This window comes from Mustelus asterias, chromosome 5 (genome assembly GCF_964213995.1).
Source record: "Mustelus asterias chromosome 5, sMusAst1.hap1.1, whole genome shotgun sequence".
Taxonomy (NCBI): domain Eukaryota; kingdom Metazoa; phylum Chordata; class Chondrichthyes; order Carcharhiniformes; family Triakidae; genus Mustelus; species Mustelus asterias.
The window spans coordinates 94,442,563-94,466,548 of NC_135805.1; the positions used below are offsets into that span (position 1 = coordinate 94,442,563).

Below are 23,986 nucleotides of genomic sequence, written 5' to 3' on the forward strand. Positions count from 1 at the left end.
GCTCAGAATACAGATGACAGCAAAGGTTGTGCACAACCACAGTTAGAGCAAGGGCTCTTTTATATTGATGTACCAGATAGACTCATAGGGCGGAATTTTCCTGTCCCAACCATCACGGGGATTGTAGCGGGCAGGGTGGGCAGACCATGTTGTACCCACCTCTACCACCTCCTCCGGCTGCTCATTCGATGTACACACAACCTTCTGTAAAAAAGTTACCCCTGAACAACCCCAGCCTTCACAGCACTGCAATAGCTATAATACCCTAAATATTAGGACTAAAGTTTTATCTTTCCATGATAGCAATTTATCTGAAGGTAGGACTGATCATTAACAGGACAGTTAATGTTTACAAAATGCTGATCAACTTCGAACTTTGTAACAGACATTCAGTATTGCTACAGGTGAGAAAAGGAGGAAAGGAACAAGCTGAGTCCTTGTTAACTCAACTTTGGATATGGACGCAACTACAAGAGAATTACATTTAAAACGTGAAGTAGGATTAATTAGTGCTGTTTGTTTGATTGTCGGGACAATGATTGGCTCGGGCATCTACATGTCTCCGGAATGGGTTTTGCAATATATTAGGAGTCCTGGAGCCAGCCTCTTGATATGGGCAGCCAGTGGGCTGATATGCACAATAGCTGCTTTCGCATATGTAGAACTTGGGACGGTCATAAAAGAATCTGGCGGAGAGTACATATACATTTTGAGAAATTTTGGTCACATCCCTGCCTTTCTGTTCTCCTGGACCTCTGTGTTTATAGCTAGACCGGCTGGTATTGCAGCAATGTCTCTGAGTCTTGCGCAGTACATTGCAGCTCCATTTTATGAGAAATGTCAACCACCATCAGTTGTGGTAAAATGCACAGCAGCTGCTAGCATTTTAATTCTGGGTATCATTAATGGCCTTAGTGTGAAACTGGCAACTCGTATACAAAATATCTTCACTTTTGCCAAGCTAGTATCTCTACTTATCATTGTGACTGGTGGAATAGTGATGATCTTCAAGGGCCACACACGTAGTTTTCAGAATGCCTTTCAAGGAACAATGGGAGGAATTGGCTCAGTGGGAATGGCATTCCAACATGGAATGTGGTCTTATGATGGATGGAATAACTTAAATTATGTGACTGAAGAAATCCGACGCCCTGAGGTATGTGCAAAATAAATAGTTTTTAGTTAATACCTGATGCTTAAAGAAAACCGACTTCATTACGGTACTAATTACTATTAACAGCATTAAGTCAAACCTCCAGTTTATGCTGAGCACCTAGTGCTGAGCCAGTGTACAAATCCATGCAAACTATTGACCGTTACTACTTTTTATAATCCTGCCTTCAAACTGGGAACGCTTTCTGTGGGTTGTAATTAGTTACGCCACTTTGGACAGTTTCCTTCTGCCAAAAAGTGCAGATAAATTTGACTTCTTCTAAAATATTGAGAAAGTTCAGAAAATAGAGACAGTGGGCGGGATTCTCCCATCTCATCCATGGCAAGATCCATTGCGAGTGAGAAAGGGGAATTTGGTGTTACAGCCAAAACTCCATTGACTTTCAGTGGCACCGGAATATCCCAGCCACAAACAAGGACGGAAGATTTTGGCCTAGGGGTGGAAATTGATGCTGCTGAGAGACGGGGAGAAAGAGGCAGGTTGTTGAATAGTGAGGGAAGTGCAGTGTCAAGTCCTCTATGTTGGGATGGGAGCACTGAATTATCCAGGGCGAGGAAGCGGGTCAGCAATGACAAAGACGTGAGGTGGGAAGATAATTTTAATGATTTAATGTTGAATAAATACTAATAGAAATCACAACTTTTAGCAGTTCAGTGATTTCCTTGTAATTAAGTTGGATGTGCATATCAGACCTTTACTTCCTTGACCAGCTAAAGCTGGTGCTGCAACGGTGAGGTAGTTTTCAAACTGGAAAGCTTTTCAAAGTTTGCGACACGGTGGCACAGTGGTTTGCACTGCTGCCTCACAGCGTCAGGAACTCAGGTTTGATTCTGACCTTGGGTGAAGTTTGCATGTTCTCCCCATACCTGCATGTTCCCTTGTCTCCGGGTGCTCCGGTTTTCTCCCACAGTCCAAAGATGTGCAGGTTGGGTGGATTGGCCATATCAAATGTGCAGGATTAGAGAGTTAGGGTGGAGGGAAGGGCCTAAGTAAGGTTTTGTAAGGTCAGTGCAGACTTGATGGACCAAATGGTTTCCTTCTGCACTGTTGGGATTCTATGGGGACGTTCCAAATATTCCTCCAACTCACACACTGAAGTTTCAGTACCTCAAATCTGGCACCTTCAGACAAAGTGTGTGCCAGATTTTGGATATTCATGGATTTTGGGTTGGGGGTTTTGGGCTGTGGGTAGTTTGGGTCAAACTGGGTTGGGTGGAGCTAATGGCCACTTGGACCATGGGATAGAGTGGCGTGTGAATCAGGGAAGCTGGGAACAAGTCTGGAGCAACACTGTGCAATGCAGCGTCCAACTGAATTAAATTTTTAATTTAATTTCACTTGATTAAAATTGATATATGGAAGATTATAAAAATGGCCAATTTTTGGAAACCACTGGTTCTTGGGTAGCCAGATTTGACTTGGGCACATATCACTATTCTGTCGATGTTTTTGGTCAAAATCCTGAAACTCCATATCTATCAGCATTGAGGAAGGAAGCACCTTCACCAAACAGACAGCAGCAATTCAAGAAGAAAGCCCACCACCACCCCCTCAATCATAAATCATAAAATCATAAAAACCCTACAGTGCAGAAACAGGCCATTCGGCCCATCAAGGTGAACAATAAATGCCAACCTTATCAGCAATGCTTCATCTCAGAATACATTTTTAAAAACACAAAGTTATGAACATCTACTTGCTTCTGTTCTAAATGTAAGGTTCAATTACAGATCCTCATTACTCTTATCATAAGGCCATAAGGCATAGGAGCAAAATTAGGCCACTCGGCCCATCGAGTCTGCTCTGCCATTCAATCATGGCTGGTATTTTTCTCATCCCCATTCTCCTGCCTTTTCTCCATAACCCCTGATCCCCTTATTAATCAAGATTGATTCAACCTTGATATCAACATTATCATTTCGCACAAAACTTTTCGCAGAAGGAAAAAACAGTTCAAAATGTTCAAATCCCAGTAAAATCAGTAATACCGGCACCAGTAATACTGGAGTTCCACATTAAGGTATACAAGACCAATTCAAACAAGTTTTACTGGTATCCTTTATTTCCAGCTTTTTGTTGGAGCAATTGCTGCAGCAGTGATATCTATGAATTAAATTTCATCCTATTCTGAACTCCTACAGAAAGATCCTTGGTTCTAACTTCTGCAAGAAGTTTAACAACACCAGGTTAAAGTCCAACAGGTTTATTTGGTAGCAAAAACCTGTTGGACTTTAACCTGGTGTTGTTAAACTTCTTATTGTGTTTACCCCAGTCCAACGCTGGCATCTCCACATTCTAATTTCTGCAACAGCTTAAGAAACACATCATAGACCTTATTCTTTGCTGATCTTACAATAGAAAACTATTGTGTAGCAACATGGTAACTAAGCACTGAAAACAACTATAAATCATTACATTTGACCTAAAATCTATTTCAGGCACACAGTTACAACCCAGATATATATGCAAAAGGTATAAACTGATGAATGCAAATATATTTCAATCATCTTCTCCGAAGCCAAAAACTATGAAAAATATGAAATCTCAAAACAATGACACAATTTTGATATATTTACTGTACCAATATTTTTATTCTTTTACTTAATTTAAATAAAATGGAACCAATGTATTGCAATGTCATGGAAATGACAGTGAGACCATGGGATCAGTGTGTGTAGACAATCACCACTACTCTGACAGCACATCTCCTATACCCACCCCCCCTGCCCAAAGCCAATACCTGGAAGTCAGCGTGGCCATTCTGCTTGACATTATCTCACAACGTCAAGCAGCCAAACATCGACACAAGCATCTCAGGAGTCCAACAAATTGAACTCAGCTTTGCTGAGGCTGCGAGGGGAGCACAGGAGTCAGCAAGTATTCTTTTCAGAAAAGCACTGTAGTTTGATCACCTGGGTGAGAAATTAATTGAAGACAATATTTAGCATTGAATTAATCACCTTGATCACACTTGATATTTTAATCTGTCACGTGGTTTAATAGCAAATTCTGATATTGTGTAGATATGGATTCTGGTTTGAATGGAAAATCCTGCCCTTGTGCACAAAAATCTAGGCAATTCTCGTGAAGTAATGAGGGTGTGCTGCATTGTCAGAGGTGTCATCTTTTAGATTAAATATTGGACAAAAACAGATTATCCTTTCATTATTACTGTGCTGTTTGTGGGACCTTGCTGTGAGCAAATTGGCTGCCAGGTTTCCTACATCACAACAGTGACTATCCTTCATTGACTGTAAAGTGGTTTAGGATATCCTGACACTGTGTATTGCTTGATATAAATGCAAGTCTTTCTTTTTTTCCCTTTCTGCTGCAAACCCTCAAACTCTTTTGTGTTGACTTTTGAAGTCAGTGGGAAACGTGATGCACAACTCAATCCTGGTTAACAAGGCGTCAGTGATCTGTTACTGCAGACTGGGTAGACCAGCTGGTAGCTGACTGAAAGGACCTAATGGCAAAGGAGAAAAGGGCTGTGGTGACTCCTCACCACTACTTGCCAAAGTCCTGTTGCAGAAGGCGTCAAGGACCTACAACTGTCTCCCTGAAACAGCAGGGGCCCCTCGTGCATTGCACTTCAGATGGATCAGTGTTGAGGATTCATGGCCTGTATACCCAGTGTGCTGGGTGTTGGCCTCCTGAGTTCCCTTTCTGACCCATTGTCTTCTGACAGGCCCAGCTGCTGCTTCTGCTGGCTGTTCTTCATCTCGCTGTCAAGTTGTATGGATAGAGTTAGCATACAAATCAGCCATGATCTCACTGAATGACAACATAAGCATGAGGGGCTGAATGGCTTCCTCCTGTTTCTATTTAAATCAAACAACTAGTAATAGGGCACCATGATAAATAAATAAAACTTGTCACAGGTGATAAGCCAAAGAAAAAAGTGAGAAAGAAGTGATCTGGAAGCAGGAAATTCTCCTGGCAATCCAAATAGTACAATGATCCTGTGATCCACTATGCTGTAGGGGAGTGCCCCTTTAAAATGAGTACTTCAGTGACTCTCAGGTATCATTGTACAGCTTTTGCTGGCAAAACCGGCACCGGGTGGAACTGCTTTGAATTTCAGTTAGAGTGCTAATTATGTTGTGGGACCTGATTTTCATGTCTTCTCAGGGATAACACCTGCTTGTGAAAGGCCTTTACTCAGTATGTCAGGACACAGGAGTGCATTGAGAAAGTGAGAAAAGATCCATTAACAATTTCAGAGAATGAAAGAATCCCATGCAGTCAGTGCAGAAGAGGCCATTAAGCCCATCAAATCTGCACCGACTCTCTGACAGAGCATATTACCCAGGCCCTTTCCCCCACCCTATCCCCATACATTTACCATGCCTAATCCACCTAACCTACGCATCTTTTAATCCACCTGCTCATTGGACAGGTAGACTTAAAATTGGGGTATGTGTAAATGCAAGTTATTGTCAAACATGAAAAAATGAAGAAAGATGTTGTTCTTTCCTCATCCATAAAATTAAGTTGGAAAAGAATAATCTTTCGTCATGTCAGTTTAGTTTAAAGATTAATTTTAGTCATGTCAGTCCTGTTCCTACATTTCTATTCATCTGAACCTCGATGTTTGTGTAAGCTGCTAACACCAGGGCATATTCTATTGCAACTCCAATTTATGAAGGGCACCTGGCATCTTCAATAATGATAAAAATGTATAGCTGTGAGCAGAAACTTAGTTGGTTATCATAAACTGTCTGTCATGGTTGGGGATTCTGTAGCTATTTTTTTCCCCACAAAAAGGGCTTGGTGATCAATGGTTTTAATATGTACTTTGGACAGAGCTCTCTTATGAATTAGTAGTTTCCCAAGATTGCCCAAACAATTGCCCATTCGTTCAAGGGACATTCAGTGTTGACAAATTTCTTTCTGAGGTTTTTTTTTAAAAAGAGAGATACCTTGAGGAATTTTGAGCCCCAAGAAAGAATGGGCTTGAATCAGGTAGGAAGTGAAAATTGAAGTACAAACCAGCTCCCTCTTCTGGGTTTAACAGAGCTGTGTTGATTAGGATAGGTAACCTGATAATGAACACAGACTTTAACATCATAATTACAATGTAATAATGAGGGAATTTCAATTGATTTAAACAGTCTTTTGAATTTCCCCAGTGATTGTGAAACTTGCTCGTGGCAAGGAAGAGAGTCTGAGCCATGGCTCACAGAGATGTTTAAAGTTCATATTGTGTAATCTCAACAAAGGCTCAGTGCTTACAGCTGCTGTGTCAGTTCCCTCCGACAAATATTTTGCAGAGTTCTTGACAGCATAAGGTTTTCCGAGAAGTTTGGAGGCTTTCAAGCAGACACCATCAGGATGTGAACCATCACAGATGTTTTCAATACTACAATAGGCAAGGAAGTCAATCACCATGCATGGCAGCGCCAACATGCTGTGGTGGGATCAACAGGTCCACAAGAGGGAGTTAAAGGTTAAGGAGGTATACAAGAGGGATAAAGGCACAGGAGGCAGAGACACGGGAAGGTGATGCATAGGAGGCAGTTGCAGAACAAAAGAGAGAATACCAACGGAAGGACCAAGGCTGTAAACGGCTCCCCACACGAGAGGGGCTTGGTTTTATTGACCTATCTGAAGCGTAATGCTTCCACAAGCTGAGGTAGACATTGTAACTGGTTGCCATCATCTGTAGCCACCTTAAAGAGGAGCTGCTTGCTGCTGGATCAAACGGCCATGCAATGCCCATTGCTGTCAAAATCACCAGCACCACCACTCTCAATTTATTTTCCCCTGTGGCATTGGAGAAACATTATGACTCTCTCAGTCAGCTGTCTATAAATGCATAAAGCAGGTAATGGATGGAATTGTTTGCTAGAGTTGAGAGTTACATAATGCCTCTATTAATGAAGTCTAAGATCCCAGTGCTTTTCTAACCACTCTCTCAATTTGCCCTGCCACCTTCAAAGATCAATGCTCATGCACCTCCCCTCACCCCCCACCCCCCGGCCCCTTTGTGCACACTCATTAATTTTATGCTGCCTCTCCCTATCCCTTCTGTCAATTCATCACCTCACTCTTTGTATAAATTCCACCTGCCACTGGTCTGCCCATTCTGTTAGCTTGTCTCTGCCCCATTGCAGTCAATTTGTATCATCCTCACTGACAACCACACCTCCAAGTTTGCTATCCGACACTGGGCTCAGTGCTCACGCAGAGAATAAGAGTGGCTGTGAGGGGGTCCTCACTCAGGAACTCCTGCAATATAATTTCTGAGTGCACTCTCCTGGACGTATGGTGCAAACTAGCTTCCAGGAATGGCGTGCAGTTCAGACAGAAAATAGAAAAAAAAACCCTTCTAACTTTCATGTGATTAGACATTACAGGTGCTCATTGCAGGGTTCATGCAGTGCGAAGAGCTATGTTAATATCTGACAAGCTCCCTTGATTGAGGCAACAGCTGTCAGACCTGATGTTTGTAACTGTTTGCGGGGCCTGAAATGGAATGTCAACAATACCCTGTCCAGCAGACAGAGGGCAGAGTAACCAGTGTCACATTAGTGGGATTCGAACTCAACCTCATATGAAATCCCTCAAAGGTCTTTCAGCAGGCAGAGCGAATACTCATCACATGAGTCCCAACCCAGCGGTGACCCCTCTCCCCCCACCTGAGAACTTCTAGCCCAGCCCGGGCCCCCCAAAACTCCTACATCCTTGAAAGACCCCGACCACCGCCCCCCCCTCCCCAACCACCCCCCTTCCCCCCCCTCCCCAACCACATCACACCATGGCAGCAGCAGACTTGCCCTTTTCACCTGGGAGGTTAGTGCTGAGCAGTACTCATCTCTTGCTCGCCCTCGTAATCCATGGTGCTGGTCCACACTTTAAGGGTATTTACACCCCCATGACATCCTGCTGGGGGAGTGGTGAGAACATTCTAGGGGGGGGGGGGGGGGATGATTGCACGCCAAACTAGTCAATCATTTTTATTTTTCAAAATGTTCACCAATCTAAACCTATGATCAAGAATGCATTGAATTTTCTGTTTCAGACGAACTTACCACGAGCTTTATTGATTTCTCTTCCACTGGTGACATTGCTGTATTTATTGGTAAATATCAGCTATCTGGCAGCCATGAGTCCAGCTGAGATGATGACATCTGGTGCTGTGGCTGTAACATGGGGGTAAGTTACTTATGCCAACATAAGTTGCGATTCTATTTGTATATCTACTTAAAGAATGATAGTTAAAAAGTGGTTAGCACTGCTGCCTCACAGCGCCAGAGACCCGGGTTCGATTCATTGTCTATATGAAATCTGCAAGTTCTCCCCATGTCTACGTGGGTTTCCTCCAGGTGCTCTGGTTTCCTCCCACAGTCCAAAGATGTGTGGGTTAGTTTGATTGGCCATGCTAAATTGCCCCTTAGTGTTAGGGGGGCTAGCTAGGGTAAAAGCATAGGGTTATGGGGATAGGGCCTGGGTGGGATTGTGGTCGGTGCAGACTCGATGGACTGAATGGCCTCCTTCTGCACTGTAGGATTCTATGACTCTAATGCCGATGGCAAATGAATTATCTATATTGGCGATCTTTCTTCAGCAAATCCCATAGATTCAAAATGATCTGCAGCCCAGAGGATGCCTTTAAGTCCATCATATTTGTGCTGGCTCTTTGCTAAAGTAATGTGAAACTAATATCGGTAACAACAACACCCCCCCCCACCCCCACCCCCCTACTCCCACCCCAGCTATCGCCCTGAATCGACTTCAGCTTCAAATACTCATTCATTGTTCTATTAAAAGATATGATCTCTGCCTCAATTACTGCTTATTGCAAAACTCTTAATGCTCTCATAAACCTCTGTGTAAAGAAATTTCTCTAACCCCCATTCTTGTCTATCTCTTGAGTGATTATTTTAAATTGAAGATCTCTTGTGGCTGATTCCCAAAGTGAGGAGATTTCACTCTTCACTTGCACAAACCCCACTCCGTTGATTTTCTGTGGATTTGAAAAGGAACGGACTTGGTGACCTTGTCCAACCCGTTCACATGGGAGGTCACATTGCAATTTTTCTCACACTCAGAACCGATGGACAAATTTCTGAAAGTTAAGGTTTGACACAACATTAAACATGAATTGCAAAAAAAATCTGCTGTAGGAAAAGAAACAATTTGCTAAGCAAAAAAACCCCACTAAATTGGCGATTAAAAAGTGAGTAATAAAATACGTGTGAAATTGGAGTGTGAAAGGATGAGAGGGCGTATGTGTCCTGCTCACTCCCAGTCTCAGGGTGCTCACTCATCCTCACCCATGGTGAGAGAGTATATTGGTGCATACAGATGATCTGGAGACTAGGAGTGAGCCAGCCACACACACACACATCTCTCCCTCTCACAACCCCCATTCTCTCACTCTCACACACACACACACACAAACACCCCACAAACCTCTCCTGCAACACCCTCCATTAACATACATCCCCCATACACCATCCCCCCCGCCCCACAAACACACACACACTCACCCTCCCCAAACACACACACTGACCCCACAAACACACAGGCACACTCACTGACCCCATACACATTCAGCTGCCTTCACATCCACCTGCCCACTCACCTAGCCCTCCACCCTCACACTTGCTTATTTACTCACACACACACCCTTAGACTCATTTGCTCAACCACCTACCCTCACTATATCAGCTGGGGTGGGGCCAGAAGAACAGGGAGGGATCTGAAGAGGTCTAGCTGCATCCGAATGTGGGTGTCTGCTGAGGGAGGTGTCAATAAGCATAGGATTGCCAGGAGAAGCAGGGGAACTACAGGAGATGTGGGGTGTCTGAACAAACAGCAGGAGCCAGGCCACAGAACTAGGGTCTGGGGGAAAGAAGCCAGCGCCATGGGAAAGCATGGTGAGTGGAGGTCCTACGTGCCACAGCACTTCTGTCTCTACCTTCACATGCTCGCATTTGCCAGTATTCACTGCTCCTCGAATCACAGTCTGTCTCCATATTTGCTGCTGATGGGCTCACTATGGAGCCCACCATCTGCAAACGTGGGAGAGAAACAGCTTTCTTTGTTAAGTTTCAAGCTCAGCGATAGTCAGTTGAGGCAGCTATACGTGTTGTGTTTTGGGTAAATCCACAAACAATAGGAGGTGTGAATTCCACAAGTGATTTTGTCTTGGTACATCCATTCAGGGGATGCACTCCTTCCATGGTCAATTAGGAACTTTCTGGAACCTTTGCACAAGTTACAAAGTCACCTGACCCTTAGCAGCCATCTTAGCAGACTTTTTATATTTATTTCTAAAAGAAAAGGCAGTTCCAGAAAATGATACACCAAGTGCAGTCTATTTTTAAAGTTAGGAATATGATATGCTTTTTTTTGGACACAACAATAGGTAGAATGTAAAGTAAGCTATTGCCCATTCTGCACTACTGCCCAATGCACATTTCATTCCCTGCGACTCTTATTATCTATAAGTGTGGTGAACCATTGTTGGTTCCCACCAGGTAGTGCTGAGCCAGGGTCTGGCCAGTACTATGAGTCTGTATATATGTTACTGTTGGGGTTCGGGTTGGGCTGTTCTACATGTTACTGTTGGGGTTAGGGTTGGGCTGTTCTACCTGTAATATATTTCTTATGGTACATCCCAGTCGGGCTCCGCCTCCTGGGAGAGGTATAAAGGTCACTGCTCTGTCTGGGACCCTTTAGTCTGGGATCGTGTATTATATATGGTAGCTCTATTGTTGTAGTCAATAAAAGCCTTTATTTCCCCGAGTACCTCTAGCCTCGTGAGTTATATCGCGCATCAATTTTATTGACTACAATTGAACTCTCTTCGTTGAGAAAAAAAAAACGACACAGAGAACATGGAGCAAATGCTTAAACCCGAACGGCTCACGTTGGACCCACGTGCGGTGGGCGCCTCGAACACCTTCAACCACTGGTTGAAATGCTTTCAGGATTACCTCGAAGCCTCCGCAGCGGTCACCACCGACGCCGACAGACTCCGAGTCCTCCACGCGAGGGTAAGCGACGCTGTATATTTAGCGATCCGTGGGGCCACCGACTACAAAGGGGCCCTCAAACTTCTTAAGAAGCGCTACATTAAACCGCCGAACGAGATGCATGCTCGATATCTCTTAACCACTCGACGGCGGCAGCCCGGCGAAACGACGGAACAGTACGCGTGCGAGCTCCTACAGCTAGCCAGGGGCTGTAACTGTAAAGCAGTGTCGGCAGACCAGAACATGAACGACCTCGCTCGAGATGCGTTTGTGGCGGGAATCGGCTCATCTTACATCCGCCTTCGGCTGTTGGAGCAAGGTAATCTCGATCTCACTAAGTCCATAGAGCTAGCGGATGCGCTAGAAACGGCTTCCAAAAGTCTGGCGATGTACCCCGACGACCACGTGGAGACAGCGTGGCAGGGGCAGTCACAGACCCCACTTCATTCAGCGGGATCGAAAAACTGCGTGATTGCGTTCCCACCCTCGGGCCTGACGACGGCAGCAGCTCCAGGCAGCCCGCGGTGTTACTTCTGTGGGGGAGTGAAGCACCCTCGGCAGCGATGTCCCACTAAAGCGGTGTTGTGCTCCGCCTGCGGCAAGAAGGGGCATTATTCGAAGGTATGCCGATCCAAACTTCCATCCAGGAACAGCAGTGCGGCGTGTGACTCCGCGGAGCCAGTTTCCTCGTCGTCGGCATCGTCAAGGGCTTCTTCCACGTGCGAGGCCAGGACATCGCCATTCCAGACGACGGAGTCGCAAGAGACGCGCGACCACCAGGGGCTGCTGGTTTTGGCGCCATCGCCCACGTGCGACCTATGGGGGCAGCCATTTTGGTCGGCACCGACCGCGAATGACCAGCAGGGGTCGTCATCATCCATCTCAGCTGCCTGCAGTGGCGCCCACGAACCAACGGTGGCGTCGATCATCCTGGACCAGGCAAAGCCTCACAGACTCGACAAGTCCATGATGGACATACAGGTAAACAAACGCATGATTTATTGTCTGTTTGACAGCGGGAGCATGGAGAGCTTCATTCACCCAGACGCCGTGAAGCAGTGTGGCCTCCGGATTCAGCCTGTCATGCAGACAATTTCGATGGCGTCAAGGTCCCGGTCTGTCACCGTGCTAGGGAGTTGCGTGGTAAATCTGACGGTGCAGGGCACGGTTTACGAGAGCTTCAAGCTCCTGGTGTTACCGCACCTTTGCGCGCCAATACTCCTAGGACTAAATTTCATGGTCCACTTGAAGAGTGAAACCCTACAGTACGATGGGCCACTCCCTCCGCTTTCAGTGGGAGACTCGCAGCCTCTAAATTGCCCAACGCGCTCCATCTGTAGCCTCTCGACGCTTAAGATTACCACACCCTCCCTATTCCAGAATCTCGTGCCAGGCTGCAAGCCCATCGCGACTAAGAGCAGGCGTTACAGCGCTGAGGACCGGATCTTCATTCGATCGGAGGTTCAGCGGCTCCTCAAGGAAGGGATCATACAACCTAGCGCTAGTCCTTGGAGAGCGCAGGTCGTGGTGGTCAAGAGTGGGAACAAACCCCGGAAGGTCATAGACTATAGTCAGACCATTAACAGATACACGCAGCTGGATGCGTATCCCCTCCCGCGCATATCTGACATGGTCAACCAGATTGCGCAGTACCGGGTGTTCTCCACCATCGACCTAAAGTCTGCTTACCACCAGCTCCCCATTCACCCAGAGGACTGACAATACATGGCTTTTGAGGCGGATGGTCGCTTGTACCATTTTCTAAGGGTTCCTTTTGGTGTCACGAATGGGGTCTCGGTCTTCCAGCGTGCTATGGACCGAATGGTGGACCATAACGGACTGCGGGCTACCTTCCCGTACCTGGATAACGTCACCATCTGCGGCCATGACCAGCAGGACCACGATGCCAACCTTCTTAGATTCCTACGCACTGCATCTCGCCTGAATCTGACCGACAACAGGGAGAAGTGTGTATTTCGCACGCGCCGCCTAGCTATCCTCGGATACGTGGTGGAAAACGGGGTCATTGGCCCTGATCCAGACCGTATGCGTCCCCTCCTCGAACTTCCCCTGCCCACGAGCGCAAAAGCACTGAGAAGATGCTTAGGCTTCTTCTCTTACTACGCACAGTGGGTTCTCAATTACGCGGACAAAGCCCGTCCGCTCATCAAGTCTACCTCTTTTCCCCTAGCACCAGAGGCTCGTTTGGCCTTTGAAAAACTAAAAGACGACATCGCGAAAGCCACGATGCCCGCTATCGATGAGTCCATCCCCTTCCAGGTGGAGAGTGATGCATCGGATTTCGCCCTGGCCGCCACACTTAGTAAGAAGTTTAACAACACCAGGTTAAAGTCCAACAGGTTTATTTGGTAGCAAAAGCCACACAAGCTTTCGAGGCTCTGAGCCCCTTCTTCAGGTGAGTGGGAATTCTGTTCACAAACAGAACTTATAAGACACAGACTCAATTTACATGAATAATGGTTGGAATGCGAATACTTACAACTAATCCAGTCTTTAAGAAACAAAACAATGGGAGTGGAGAGAGCATCAAGACAGGCTAAAAAGATGTGTATTGTCTCCAGACAAGACAGCCAGTGAAACTCTGCAGGTCCACGCAACTGTGGGAGTTACAAATAGTGTGACATAAATTCTGATTCTAGGATCGCATGATAAAGACTCAGGAGGAAAAAAGCAGAAATATTTATGTGAAATAGTGTGACATAAACCCAATATCCCGGTTGAGGCCGTCCTTGTGTGTGCGGAACCTGGCTATCAGTTTCTGCTCCGCGACTCTGCGCTGTCGTGTGTCGCGAAGGCCGCCTTGGAGAACGCTTACCCGAATATCAGAGGCCGAATGCCCGTGACCGCTGAAGTGCTCCCCAACAGGAAGAGAACAGTCTTGCCTGGTGATTGTCGAGCGGTGTTCATTCATCCGTTGTCGCAGCGTCTGCATAGTTTCCCCAATGTACCATGCCTCGGGACATCCTTTCTTGCAGCGTATCAGGTAGACAACGTTGGCCGAGTTGCAAGAGTATGTACCGTGTACCTGGTGGATGGTGTTCTCACGTGAGATGATGGCATCTGTGTCGATGATCCGGCACGTCTTGCAGAGGTTGCTGTGGCAGGGTTGTGTGGTGTCTTGGTCACTGTTCTCCTGAAGGCTGGGTAGTTTGCTGCGGACAATGGTCTGTTTGAGGTTGTGCGGTTGTTTGAAGGCAAGAAGTGGGGGTGTGGGGATGGCCTTGGCGAGATGTTCGTCTTCATCAATGACATGTTGAAGGCTCCGGAGGAGATGCCGTAGCTTCTCCGCTCCGGGGCCACACTTAGCCAGGCGGGCAGACCCATCGCCTTTTTCTCTCGCACCCTCCAAGGCCCCGAAATTCGACATTCGACGGTGGAAAAGGAGGCCCAGGCCATTGTGGAGGCCATCTGGCATTGGCGCCATTACTTGGCGGGAAAACGGTTCTCCCTGCTCACGGACCAGCGGTCCGTGGCGTTCATGTTCAATAACACGTTACGGGGCAAGATCAAGAACGATAAGATCTTGAGGTGGAGAATCGAACTCTCCACCTATAATTACGACATCATGTATCGTCCAGGGAAACTCAACGAGCCCTCGGATGCCCTGTCGCGTGGAACATGCGCTAGTACGCAGAAGAATCGATTGCAGGCTCTCCACAATGACCTCTGCCATCCGGGGGTCACTCGGCTCTTCCACTTCATAAAAGCCCGGAATCTACCCTACTCGGTGGAGGATGTCAGGTCTATAACCAGAAGCTGCCGGGTATGCGCGGAATGCAAACCGCACTTCTACCGACCTGACAGGACACAACTTGTTAAGGCCACTCGTCCATTCGGAAGACTGAGTGTGGATTTTAAGGGCCACCTTCCCTCGACAGATCGGAACGTGTACTTCCTCAATGTGGTTGATGAGTACTCACGATTCCCCTTTGTCATTCCTTGTTCCGATATGACCGCTGCCACGGTTATCAAGGCATTTCGTGATCTTTTCATCCTGTTCGGTTACCCCTGTTACATCCATAGTGATAGGGGCTCGTCGTTCATGAGCGATGACTTGAGGCAATTCCTGCTCTCATACAGAATTGCCTCTAGTAGAACCACGAGCTACAACCCTAGGGGTAACGGACAGGTTGAACGTGAGAATGCTACAGTCTGGAAGGCTGTCTTACTGGCGTTGAAGTCTAAAGGCCTTCCAGTCTCCCGTTGGCAAGAGGTGCTCCCTGATGCGCTCCACTCCATACGCTCACTCCTGTGTATGGCAACCAACGCTACTCCCCATGAGAGACTGTTTTCATTCCCTCGGAAGTCTTCCTCTGGGACCTCATTACCGTCTTGGTTGACGTACTCAGGACCTGTCCTCCTGCGGCGACATGTTAGGACCCGCAAGTCCGACCCTTTGGTTGAACAGGTCCATCTCCTCCACGCCAACCCTCAGTATGCCTATGTGGCATACCCTGACGGGCGAGAGGATACGGTCTCGATTCGAGACCTGGCGCCAGCAGGGGGCTTGGAAACCCCTGTCGCTCCCATACCTCCTGTTAGAGACCCCCCAACTATTGTTTCCCCTCCTGACACGGCGCGGGCAGCATCGGGACCATCACTTAACCCTTTTACTCCCGTGTACAGCTTGCCTGAGTCCAGGAGATGGTTGCCACTTCAAGGCGTGCCCGAGTTCAGCGGATTGTCACCACCTCGGGGTCTACCGGCCCGTGAGACATTGGAGGAGCCGTTGGACACCGCCTTGGGGAGAACGCCACCGCGAGTGCCTACACCGGTGTCATCGCCGGTGTTGAGGAGGTCACAGCGACGGTGCGGTCCCCCAGACCATCTGAACTTATAGACTGATGAACAGTTGTTCTGTGTTTTGTACCCCGCCGGCCTTTGTTTTCAAAGGAGGGGTGAATGTGGTGAACCATTGTTGGTTCCCACCAGGTAGTGCTGAGCCAGGGTCTGGCCAGTACTATGAGTCTACATATATGTTACTGTTGGGGTTAGGGTTGGGCTGTTCTACATGTTACTGTTGGGGTTAGGGTTGGGCTGTTCTACCTGTAATATAGTTCTTATGGTACATCCCAGTCGGGCTCCGCCTCCTGGGAGAGGTATAAAGGTCACTGCTCTGTCTGGGACCCTTTAGTCTGGGATCGTGTATTATATATGGTAGCTTTATTGTTGTAGTCAATAAAAGCCTTTATTTCCCCGAGTACCTCTAGCCTCGTGAGTTATATCGCGCATCAATAAGCTCCATGCAAAATGCCATTATAATTGCATTGAGGCCCCATCAATGTGATAGGACCTCAATTTGCATAGATAAATGAGGCCCCAGTTTGGTTCAGTAAGTATCTGTGCTCCTAAATGGAAAACCCAGTAACAATTACGACAGAAAAGGAATAGGGCGGCAAATTGGATCACTTTGACTTTAACTCCATTACCATCCCAATCCCTGCTGAATGGAGGGTGGCACGGTGGCACAGTGGTTAGCACTGCTGCTTCACAGCTCCATGGGACCTGGGTTCGATTCCTGGCTTGGGTCACTGTCTGTGTGGAGTTTGCACATTCTCCTCGTGTCTGCATGGGTTTCCTCCGGGTGCTCCGGTTTCCTCCCACAGTCCAAAGATGTGCGGGTTAGGTTGATTGGCTATGCTAAAATTGCCCCTTAGTGTCCTGAGATGTGGAGGTTAGAGGGATTAGTGGGTAAATATGTAGGGATGTGGGGGTAGGGCCTGGGTGGGATTGTTGTCGGTGCGGACTTGATGGGCCGAACGGCCTCTTTCTGTACTGTAGGGTTTCTATGATTTCTATGAAATATCCCTAATAATTTTTGAGTAATGTTATAACAAAGCAATAATTTAATATCAGTCCAATTAACACAAGTCCGAATGACAACTGTGAAAAATGGTTATTGTTTTTCATAACTTCTTCTAAATGTTTTCTATTTTCAGAAACAAAGTGCTGGGCAGCTGGGGATGGATTATGCCATTGTCAGTTGTACTTTCCACATTTGGGTCTGTTAATGGTAGTTTCTTCACTGGAGGTCGCAGTTGCTACGTAGCAGCCAGAGAAGGTTCAATGGTAAGGACATAAAGCTGTTACTGTGCCTCACACATAAAACATATTTGGCAATTAAGAACAGTGTGCCTCTAACACCGTTAACTGAGCGAGATAGAATAGGGGGAAAAAGTGATACTGGCTGGATATTAAAGGAAAAGCTTTCAGGATTGAGAGGTGAAGAGGTAATGGCCTGCAGGAGATACCCCAGTTTGTTTTTTCATACTTGCCAGAAGATGGAAAAATGAGGGACAATGTTCAAACTTCACGCAAAGCTCAATGTAAACATTTTTTATACAGAAAGTAATGTTAACTAAGAAACATAAAAGCATGAAACAAGATGTAACCACGCATTCTATCAAGGTTATTCCTTCCACAAAACAAATATAATCTTTTCTACCAGGAATGCTATTAAATCTATTAAATTGTCTAACAAAGGTTCAACAACATTTCATTAATCCACACCCCTGAAGGATAAATGAAGCAAGATTCCTGAATGTTTCTTTAATCTTGAATCCAAAATGATCATTCCTTAATAATCAGTTGGGGACTAAGAATCTGCACGTAAACTGTGCACCACGTTTATTAGCAATGTTTCCTGTATGTTGCTTGGAAGATATTGTGCAAGTTGCAAATTTTCTCCAAGATAGCAAAGTCCACAGGCCACACACAAGAAAAGGCATTGCACATTCAAAAGAACAAGCAACAGGTACCAAAAAATTCAGAATAGACATTACACATGAGGTCCGACTTTATTGTAAATCAAATGACAGTGCTTGCTGTCTGGTACAAGTGTTTGGAATGGGCACAAAAAAAGGGAATTATTCAAGGATTCAAAGAGATTGAATCTTTTGGAATTCCTGGATACTCTAGCCAAGTGTATCTCTGTGTCAAGAGCTGTTCCCCATGCCAGCCAACCACTCTTCACTGGCCACTGCAGCCTGACATTATACCCTGATGCTGCTAACAGATCACGAGTCATGCAGAGTGCCATAAAAAATAACTTTTGGAGGAAGACAAGTCATTAGAAAAGAAAATTGAGTGCAGTATATAGAACATAAATTGAAGCTACAGCATAGCATTGCAGCCTTGAACCAGCCAGAGCTTCTTGCTATAAATATGGGAACACAGAATTATCCCTACCATTTGCAAGCTTGATTGTCTGCTAAGTTAGCTGCTCTTTGGTAGGGAAGTTGTAAGGATGCCACAGATAGACTTGACACCCTTGTGTTATGGATGATTCCTACTGCTTATTGCTATTGGGTGAGGCCTAATGCAAAATGCATGGGTATGGACATCAGGTGGCAGCAGCATTAGACTAGCTAGACTGTTATGCTGATCCCAATCAAGTTGCTAACATCTTCATGTTCTGATGAAAGGCCATCACCTGAGGAATTTCTCTTTCCATGGATTCTGCTAGGCCTGCTGAATATTTCCAGCATTTTCTTTTTTCATTCCAGTCTAGAGACATTCAATGTATAGGCTCATTCATGACTAATGACCATTTGAGCAAAGTTGTATCGAGAACCTGGCATGGACTCACTGTTTTCAGCACAAAACACAAATTGATAGATTCAAAAGTGTGACAAGACTAATATGCTTTTGATTACTGTGGTGAACCATAGATGGTTACCATTATGGGTACTGAACCATAGATGGTTATCACTATGGGTACTTGTACATATGTTACTCTTGTTACTGTTGGGGTTAGGGTTGGGGTGTTCCACCTGTTGGCATTGTTCTGTGGTACACTCCGGTTGGCTCCGCCTTCCTATAGGAGTATAAAGGTCACTGCACTTCCTAGTGACCCTTTAGTCTGGGACTGTATTGTTAAGCAGTATGCTCTATTCTTGTTGCTAATAAAAGCCTTTATTTCCCGGGTACGATCCAGCCTCCCGAGTGAATTAATCGCGCATCAATTACCTAACATGGGCAGCACAGTGGCACAGTGGTTAGCATTGCTGCCTCACAACGCCAGGGACCCGGGTTCAATTCCGGCCTCAGGTCACTGTCTGTGTGGAGTTTGCACATTCGCCCCATGTCTGTGTGAGTTTCCTCCGGGTGCTCCGGTTTCCTCCCACAGTCCAAAGACGTGCAGGTTAGATGGATTGGCCATGGTAAATTGCCCCTTAGTGTCAGGGGGATTACCAGGGTAAATACGTGGGGTTATGGGGATAGGGCCTGAGTGGAACTTTTGTCACTGTAAGCTCGATGGGCCAAATGGCCTCCTTCTGCACTGTAGGGTTTCTATGATTTCCATATGAACCAATGGATATTAAGATGTTCTTTTTTACAAAATGGAACTCATAAATCACAAGGTGAAAACAGATTATTGATCATTGTATTTTTTTCTCCCAGCCAGATATTCTGTCCATGGCTCATGTGCATCATCTGACACCATTGCCTGCCCTTATGTTTACGGCTTTCATTGCTTTGTTAATGCTAATCCTTGGGGATTTTGGGTCCATCGTCAATTATTTCAGGTTTGTGTAAGAAGTTTTTTAAAAAAGTATCTATTAATATATTCAATTCCTGAAATTCTCACAGGACTGTTCCAGTCCCCCACCATAACTCTGGTGAAACTCCCCAAAGTGATGTTTGAACCTTAGTACAATCTAACTTTTCCAATCTCCTGCTTGAGTTATGTTAGAAAACCAGAAAAGCCCCACATGGTAAAGACAGGCATCGTCCTGCAGGTGTCTTACTTTGCTTACAGGTCAAAAAAAATTATAAAATGCTGTGTCCTTCTTCACTGAAGTCTAAAAGTAGTGCCTGTACTCTAATTTATGAACAATGATATGATGCTGCTTTTGCTCAACAATTGTTTGTGGCCTTCGGGGGCATAGTGCCACATTATAATAACACATTGTGCATCATATGGCTTGAACCTTTTGTTTCACAGTTTCATATTTAAAAACAATATGTAACCTAATTTGCTATAAGCAATGGCATGAGTAATCTATTTATATTTAAAGCAATTGAACTTCTGTCCTTCAAGGGAGTGACCAGGTTAAGCGCAACTCTGGCTTAGTAGCAAATTAATACACCCATGTGTGTAACATGGTATATGCATTTGTCATTACAAAATAGTATTTTCATCTGATTAACAAAGGAGATCAGCCTAGATTGTTTAAAAAAGCACTGCCTTGGCAAGAACATTTTCCCCCCCAATCTTTTACATTGCGATCGGTCTCATAGCATTCATGCAGGTCGGCTTGTTCCTTATTATACCTATATAAATTATAAATATAAAGAGCAAAATAATTTAAAGGAATTGGCAGCTATTGCAGCTCTGTTTTGAATAAGTTTTTTTGTCTGCCAGAAGTTCCTGTCTGTGGGCAAAGGGGGCTTAAAGGAGAGGTTTTGTGTGGAGCCCCCGACTCGGAGTAGGATCTGAGTCAGGATTCCTTTATGTAATTATACCTTAGATTCTTCACATGAACTGCGCCCGCCACCCCCCACAGCATCTTCCCTGTTCTGCCAGCAAAGGAATTATCAGCTAAACATTTGAGAACATTTCCTGAGCTGCCGAATGAACAATTTACCTCAACTGATGGTACAATATGAAAAACCATTACGAGAATTATCTCTGGATACAGAGTAATTCCCAAAATGGAATGTGGGGGTCTAGTGAATGCCACGTCAGTCAGCTCAATTCCCAAAATGTGCTTATTGTAACACAACGAGGAAGCCTCAAATCACAACGGGTTTTGGACGATAGTTAAAACGATATACAAACAAGCTTAGTACAGATACAGGTCTCGTCCCATCAACACCCAAGCTCACACTGCAGATTTCCTCCTACCAGGACCCGTGCCCTAACATCCTCTCATGGGATAAAGGGAGAGGTGGCTAGATGGGTGGAGAACTGGCTTGGTCACAAAAGACAGAGGGTGGTAGTGGAAGGGTCTTTTTCCGGCTGGATGCCTGTGACTAGTGGTGTTCATGATGTGGATTTCCACTCCATCTGACGAAGGAGCAGCGCTCCGAAAGCTTATGGTATTTGCTACCAAATAAACCTGTTGGACTTTAACCTGGTGTTGTGAGACTTCTTACTAGTGGTGTTCTGCAGGGCTCTGTATTGGGACCTCTGCTGTTTGTGATTTATATAAACGATCTGGAAGAAGGTGTAACTGGGGTGATCAGTAAGTTTGCGGACGACACGAAAATGGCTGGACTTGCAGATAGTGAGGAACATTGTCAGAGGCTACAGAAGGATATAGATAGGCTGGAAATTTGGGCAAAGAAATGGCAGATGGAGTTCAATCCAGATAAATGCGAAGTGATGCATTTTGGTAGAACTAACGTAGGGGGGAGCTATACGATAAATGGCAGAACCATAAAGGGTGTAGATACGCAGAGGGACCTGGGTGTGCACGTCCACAGATCCTTGAAGGTGACTTCACAGTTGGAGAAGGTAGTGAATAAGGCATATGGCATGCTTGCCTTTATAGGACGGGGCATAGAGTATAAAAGTTGGGGTCTGATGTTGCAGTTGTATAGAACGTTGGTTCGGCCGCATTTGGAATACTGCGCCCAGTTCTGGTCGCCACACTATCAGAAAGACGTGGAGGCTTTAGAGAGATTGCAGAGAAGGTTTACCAGGATGTTGCCTGGTATGGAAGGGCTTAGTTATGAGGAGAGATTGGGTAAACTGGGGTTGTTCTCACTGGAAAGACGGAGGATGAGGGGTGACCTAATAGAGGTGTATAAAACTATGAAAGGCATAGATAGGGTGAACGGTGGGAAGCTTTTTCCCAGGTTGGTGGTGACGTTCACGAGGGGTCATAGGTTCAAGGTGAAGGGGGGGAGGTTTAAGACGGATATCAGAAGGACGTATTTTACACAAAGGGTGGTGGGGGCCTGGAATGCGCTGCCGGGCAAGGTGGTGGAGGCGGACACACTGGGAAGGTTTAAGACTTATCTAGATAGCCACATGAACGGAGTGGGAATGGAGGGATACAAAAGAATGGTCTAGTTTGGACCAGGGAGCGGCGCGGGCTTGGAGGGCCGAAGGGCCTGTTCCTGTGCTGTATTGTTCTTTGTATCCAATAGGCTGAGCTTCGCATGCGTCTTTCCGATGGGTGGCACAGTTACACGGTGGTTAGCACTGCTGTCTCACAGCGCCAGGAACCCGGGTTCAATTCTGGCCTCAGATCACTATGTGGAGTTTGCACATTCTCCCCGTGCCTGTCTGAGTTTCCTCCCACAGTCCAAAAATGTGTGAGTTGGGTTGATTGGCCATGATAAATTAACCCTAGTGTCAGGGGGACTAGCAGGGTAAATATGAGGGGTTACGGGAATAGATCCTGGGTGGGATTGTGCAGACTCGATGGGCCAAATGTCTTCCTTCTGCCCTGTAGAGATTCTATGATCCTATGAACCATCCCTAAAAGGGGCCATGCTACCACAGTGCTCCTGCAGAGCAAAACCCAGTGTCAGGAATGCTGAAAATGAAAATGTATCCCAAGGTGTTCTGTCGATTTTAAACAACATTTACAGTGTCTAGACTGGTCTAAAAGACCAATATTTGGTTGGGTTCCTGCACAGCAACTCAATTTTCCCAATATGTGTACCCTAGTAGGTGAGGCACCATGATTCATGTGAACATTTGGAAGATAAGTCAAAGTACATTAATTTATTAGGCAATTTATTTTTGATGTTGTGCAGACTCTGCTAGAATACCTGTCTACTCATTAACAATGTATTTTTCTTACCTCAAAGTTTTATAGCTTGGATGTTTTACTGTCTAACATTTGCTGCATTGGTGAAAATTAAAATTAAGAAGCAAGATCTTCATGCGTCTTTCAAAGTAAGATTTATTTTAATCCAATTACTTTCATACATTTGTGAATGTTCACATTTCTAACAGCAATTTCAATTATTTGTTTACATCAAATATGGGCAGCATGGTGGTGGCACAGTGGTTAGCACTGCCACCTCACAGAGCCACGGACCCAGGTGCAATTCCCGGTCTGGGTCACTGTCTGTGTGGAGTTTGCACATTCTCCCTGTGTCTGTGTGGGTTTCCTCCGGGTGCTCCGGTTTCCTCCCACAATCTGGTGCATTGGCCAGGCTAAATTTTCCCTCTGTGTACCTGAACAGGCACAGGAGTGTGGTGGCTATGGGATTTTCACAGTAACTTCATTGCAGTGTTAATGTAAGCCTACTTGTAACAATAATTTTTTTTGTACTTTTCCAATTCAATCAAATCAAGTCCAATTCAGAGTCTCAACAAGTTGAGACATTTCCGATCCAAGCTGACAAGACAGGGCAAGCGACCATTTACCCTGTCCTGGGCCTGATCTACATGAGCCAAGCTGATTGGAGTAGGCAGACGTCTCCGCCCCCCAAGGCTTGATCTCATTTGCATCTTAGCCAAAAAGCCGAGATGCCGCTCTTAAAAATTGCTTCATTTGAAAATGAAGCTTAAATGCAACCCAATAGCCACAACCAAGTGCAGCATCACCAGACTACACTTGATCTTAGTCAAAAGGCCCACAATAATAAGTAAAATTATACAATTTTTCATTTGGTATAGCGCAACCTTGTGGTTATGGATTCACTATTGGACAATGGACAAACACATTTAAGCGCATATGTAATATGCACTTAAACAAACTTAAGCTGCAGAAATTTTGAAATATTCAGATGTACGAAAAGAAAAGCTTGCATCTTTGGGTGGGATTTAATTTTGTTTTAGTTTCAGTTTTGAATTCTACTTTGGAGGTCCTATATTTACTGTGCAGTCTATTCCAAT

The 23,986-nt window shown here is 45.6% G+C and overlaps 1 protein-coding gene across 1 annotated transcript in view; it reads left to right on the forward strand.

Annotated features, from left to right (window-relative positions):
• The first annotated feature begins 457 nt into the window (after positions 1 to 457).
• Positions 458 to 23,986, forward strand: part of LOC144494001 (b(0,+)-type amino acid transporter 1) — a 28,403-nt gene continuing 4,874 nt past the window's right edge. Inside the window, exons 1-5 of the mRNA XM_078213574.1 lie at positions 458 to 1,156; positions 8,199 to 8,332; positions 17,121 to 17,250; positions 19,585 to 19,709; positions 22,951 to 23,038. Of these exons, the coding sequence (XP_078069700.1) occupies positions 458 to 1,156; positions 8,199 to 8,332; positions 17,121 to 17,250; positions 19,585 to 19,709; positions 22,951 to 23,038 (1,176 nt within the window). The remainder of the gene's footprint in view (positions 1,157 to 8,198; positions 8,333 to 17,120; positions 17,251 to 19,584; positions 19,710 to 22,950; positions 23,039 to 23,986) is intronic.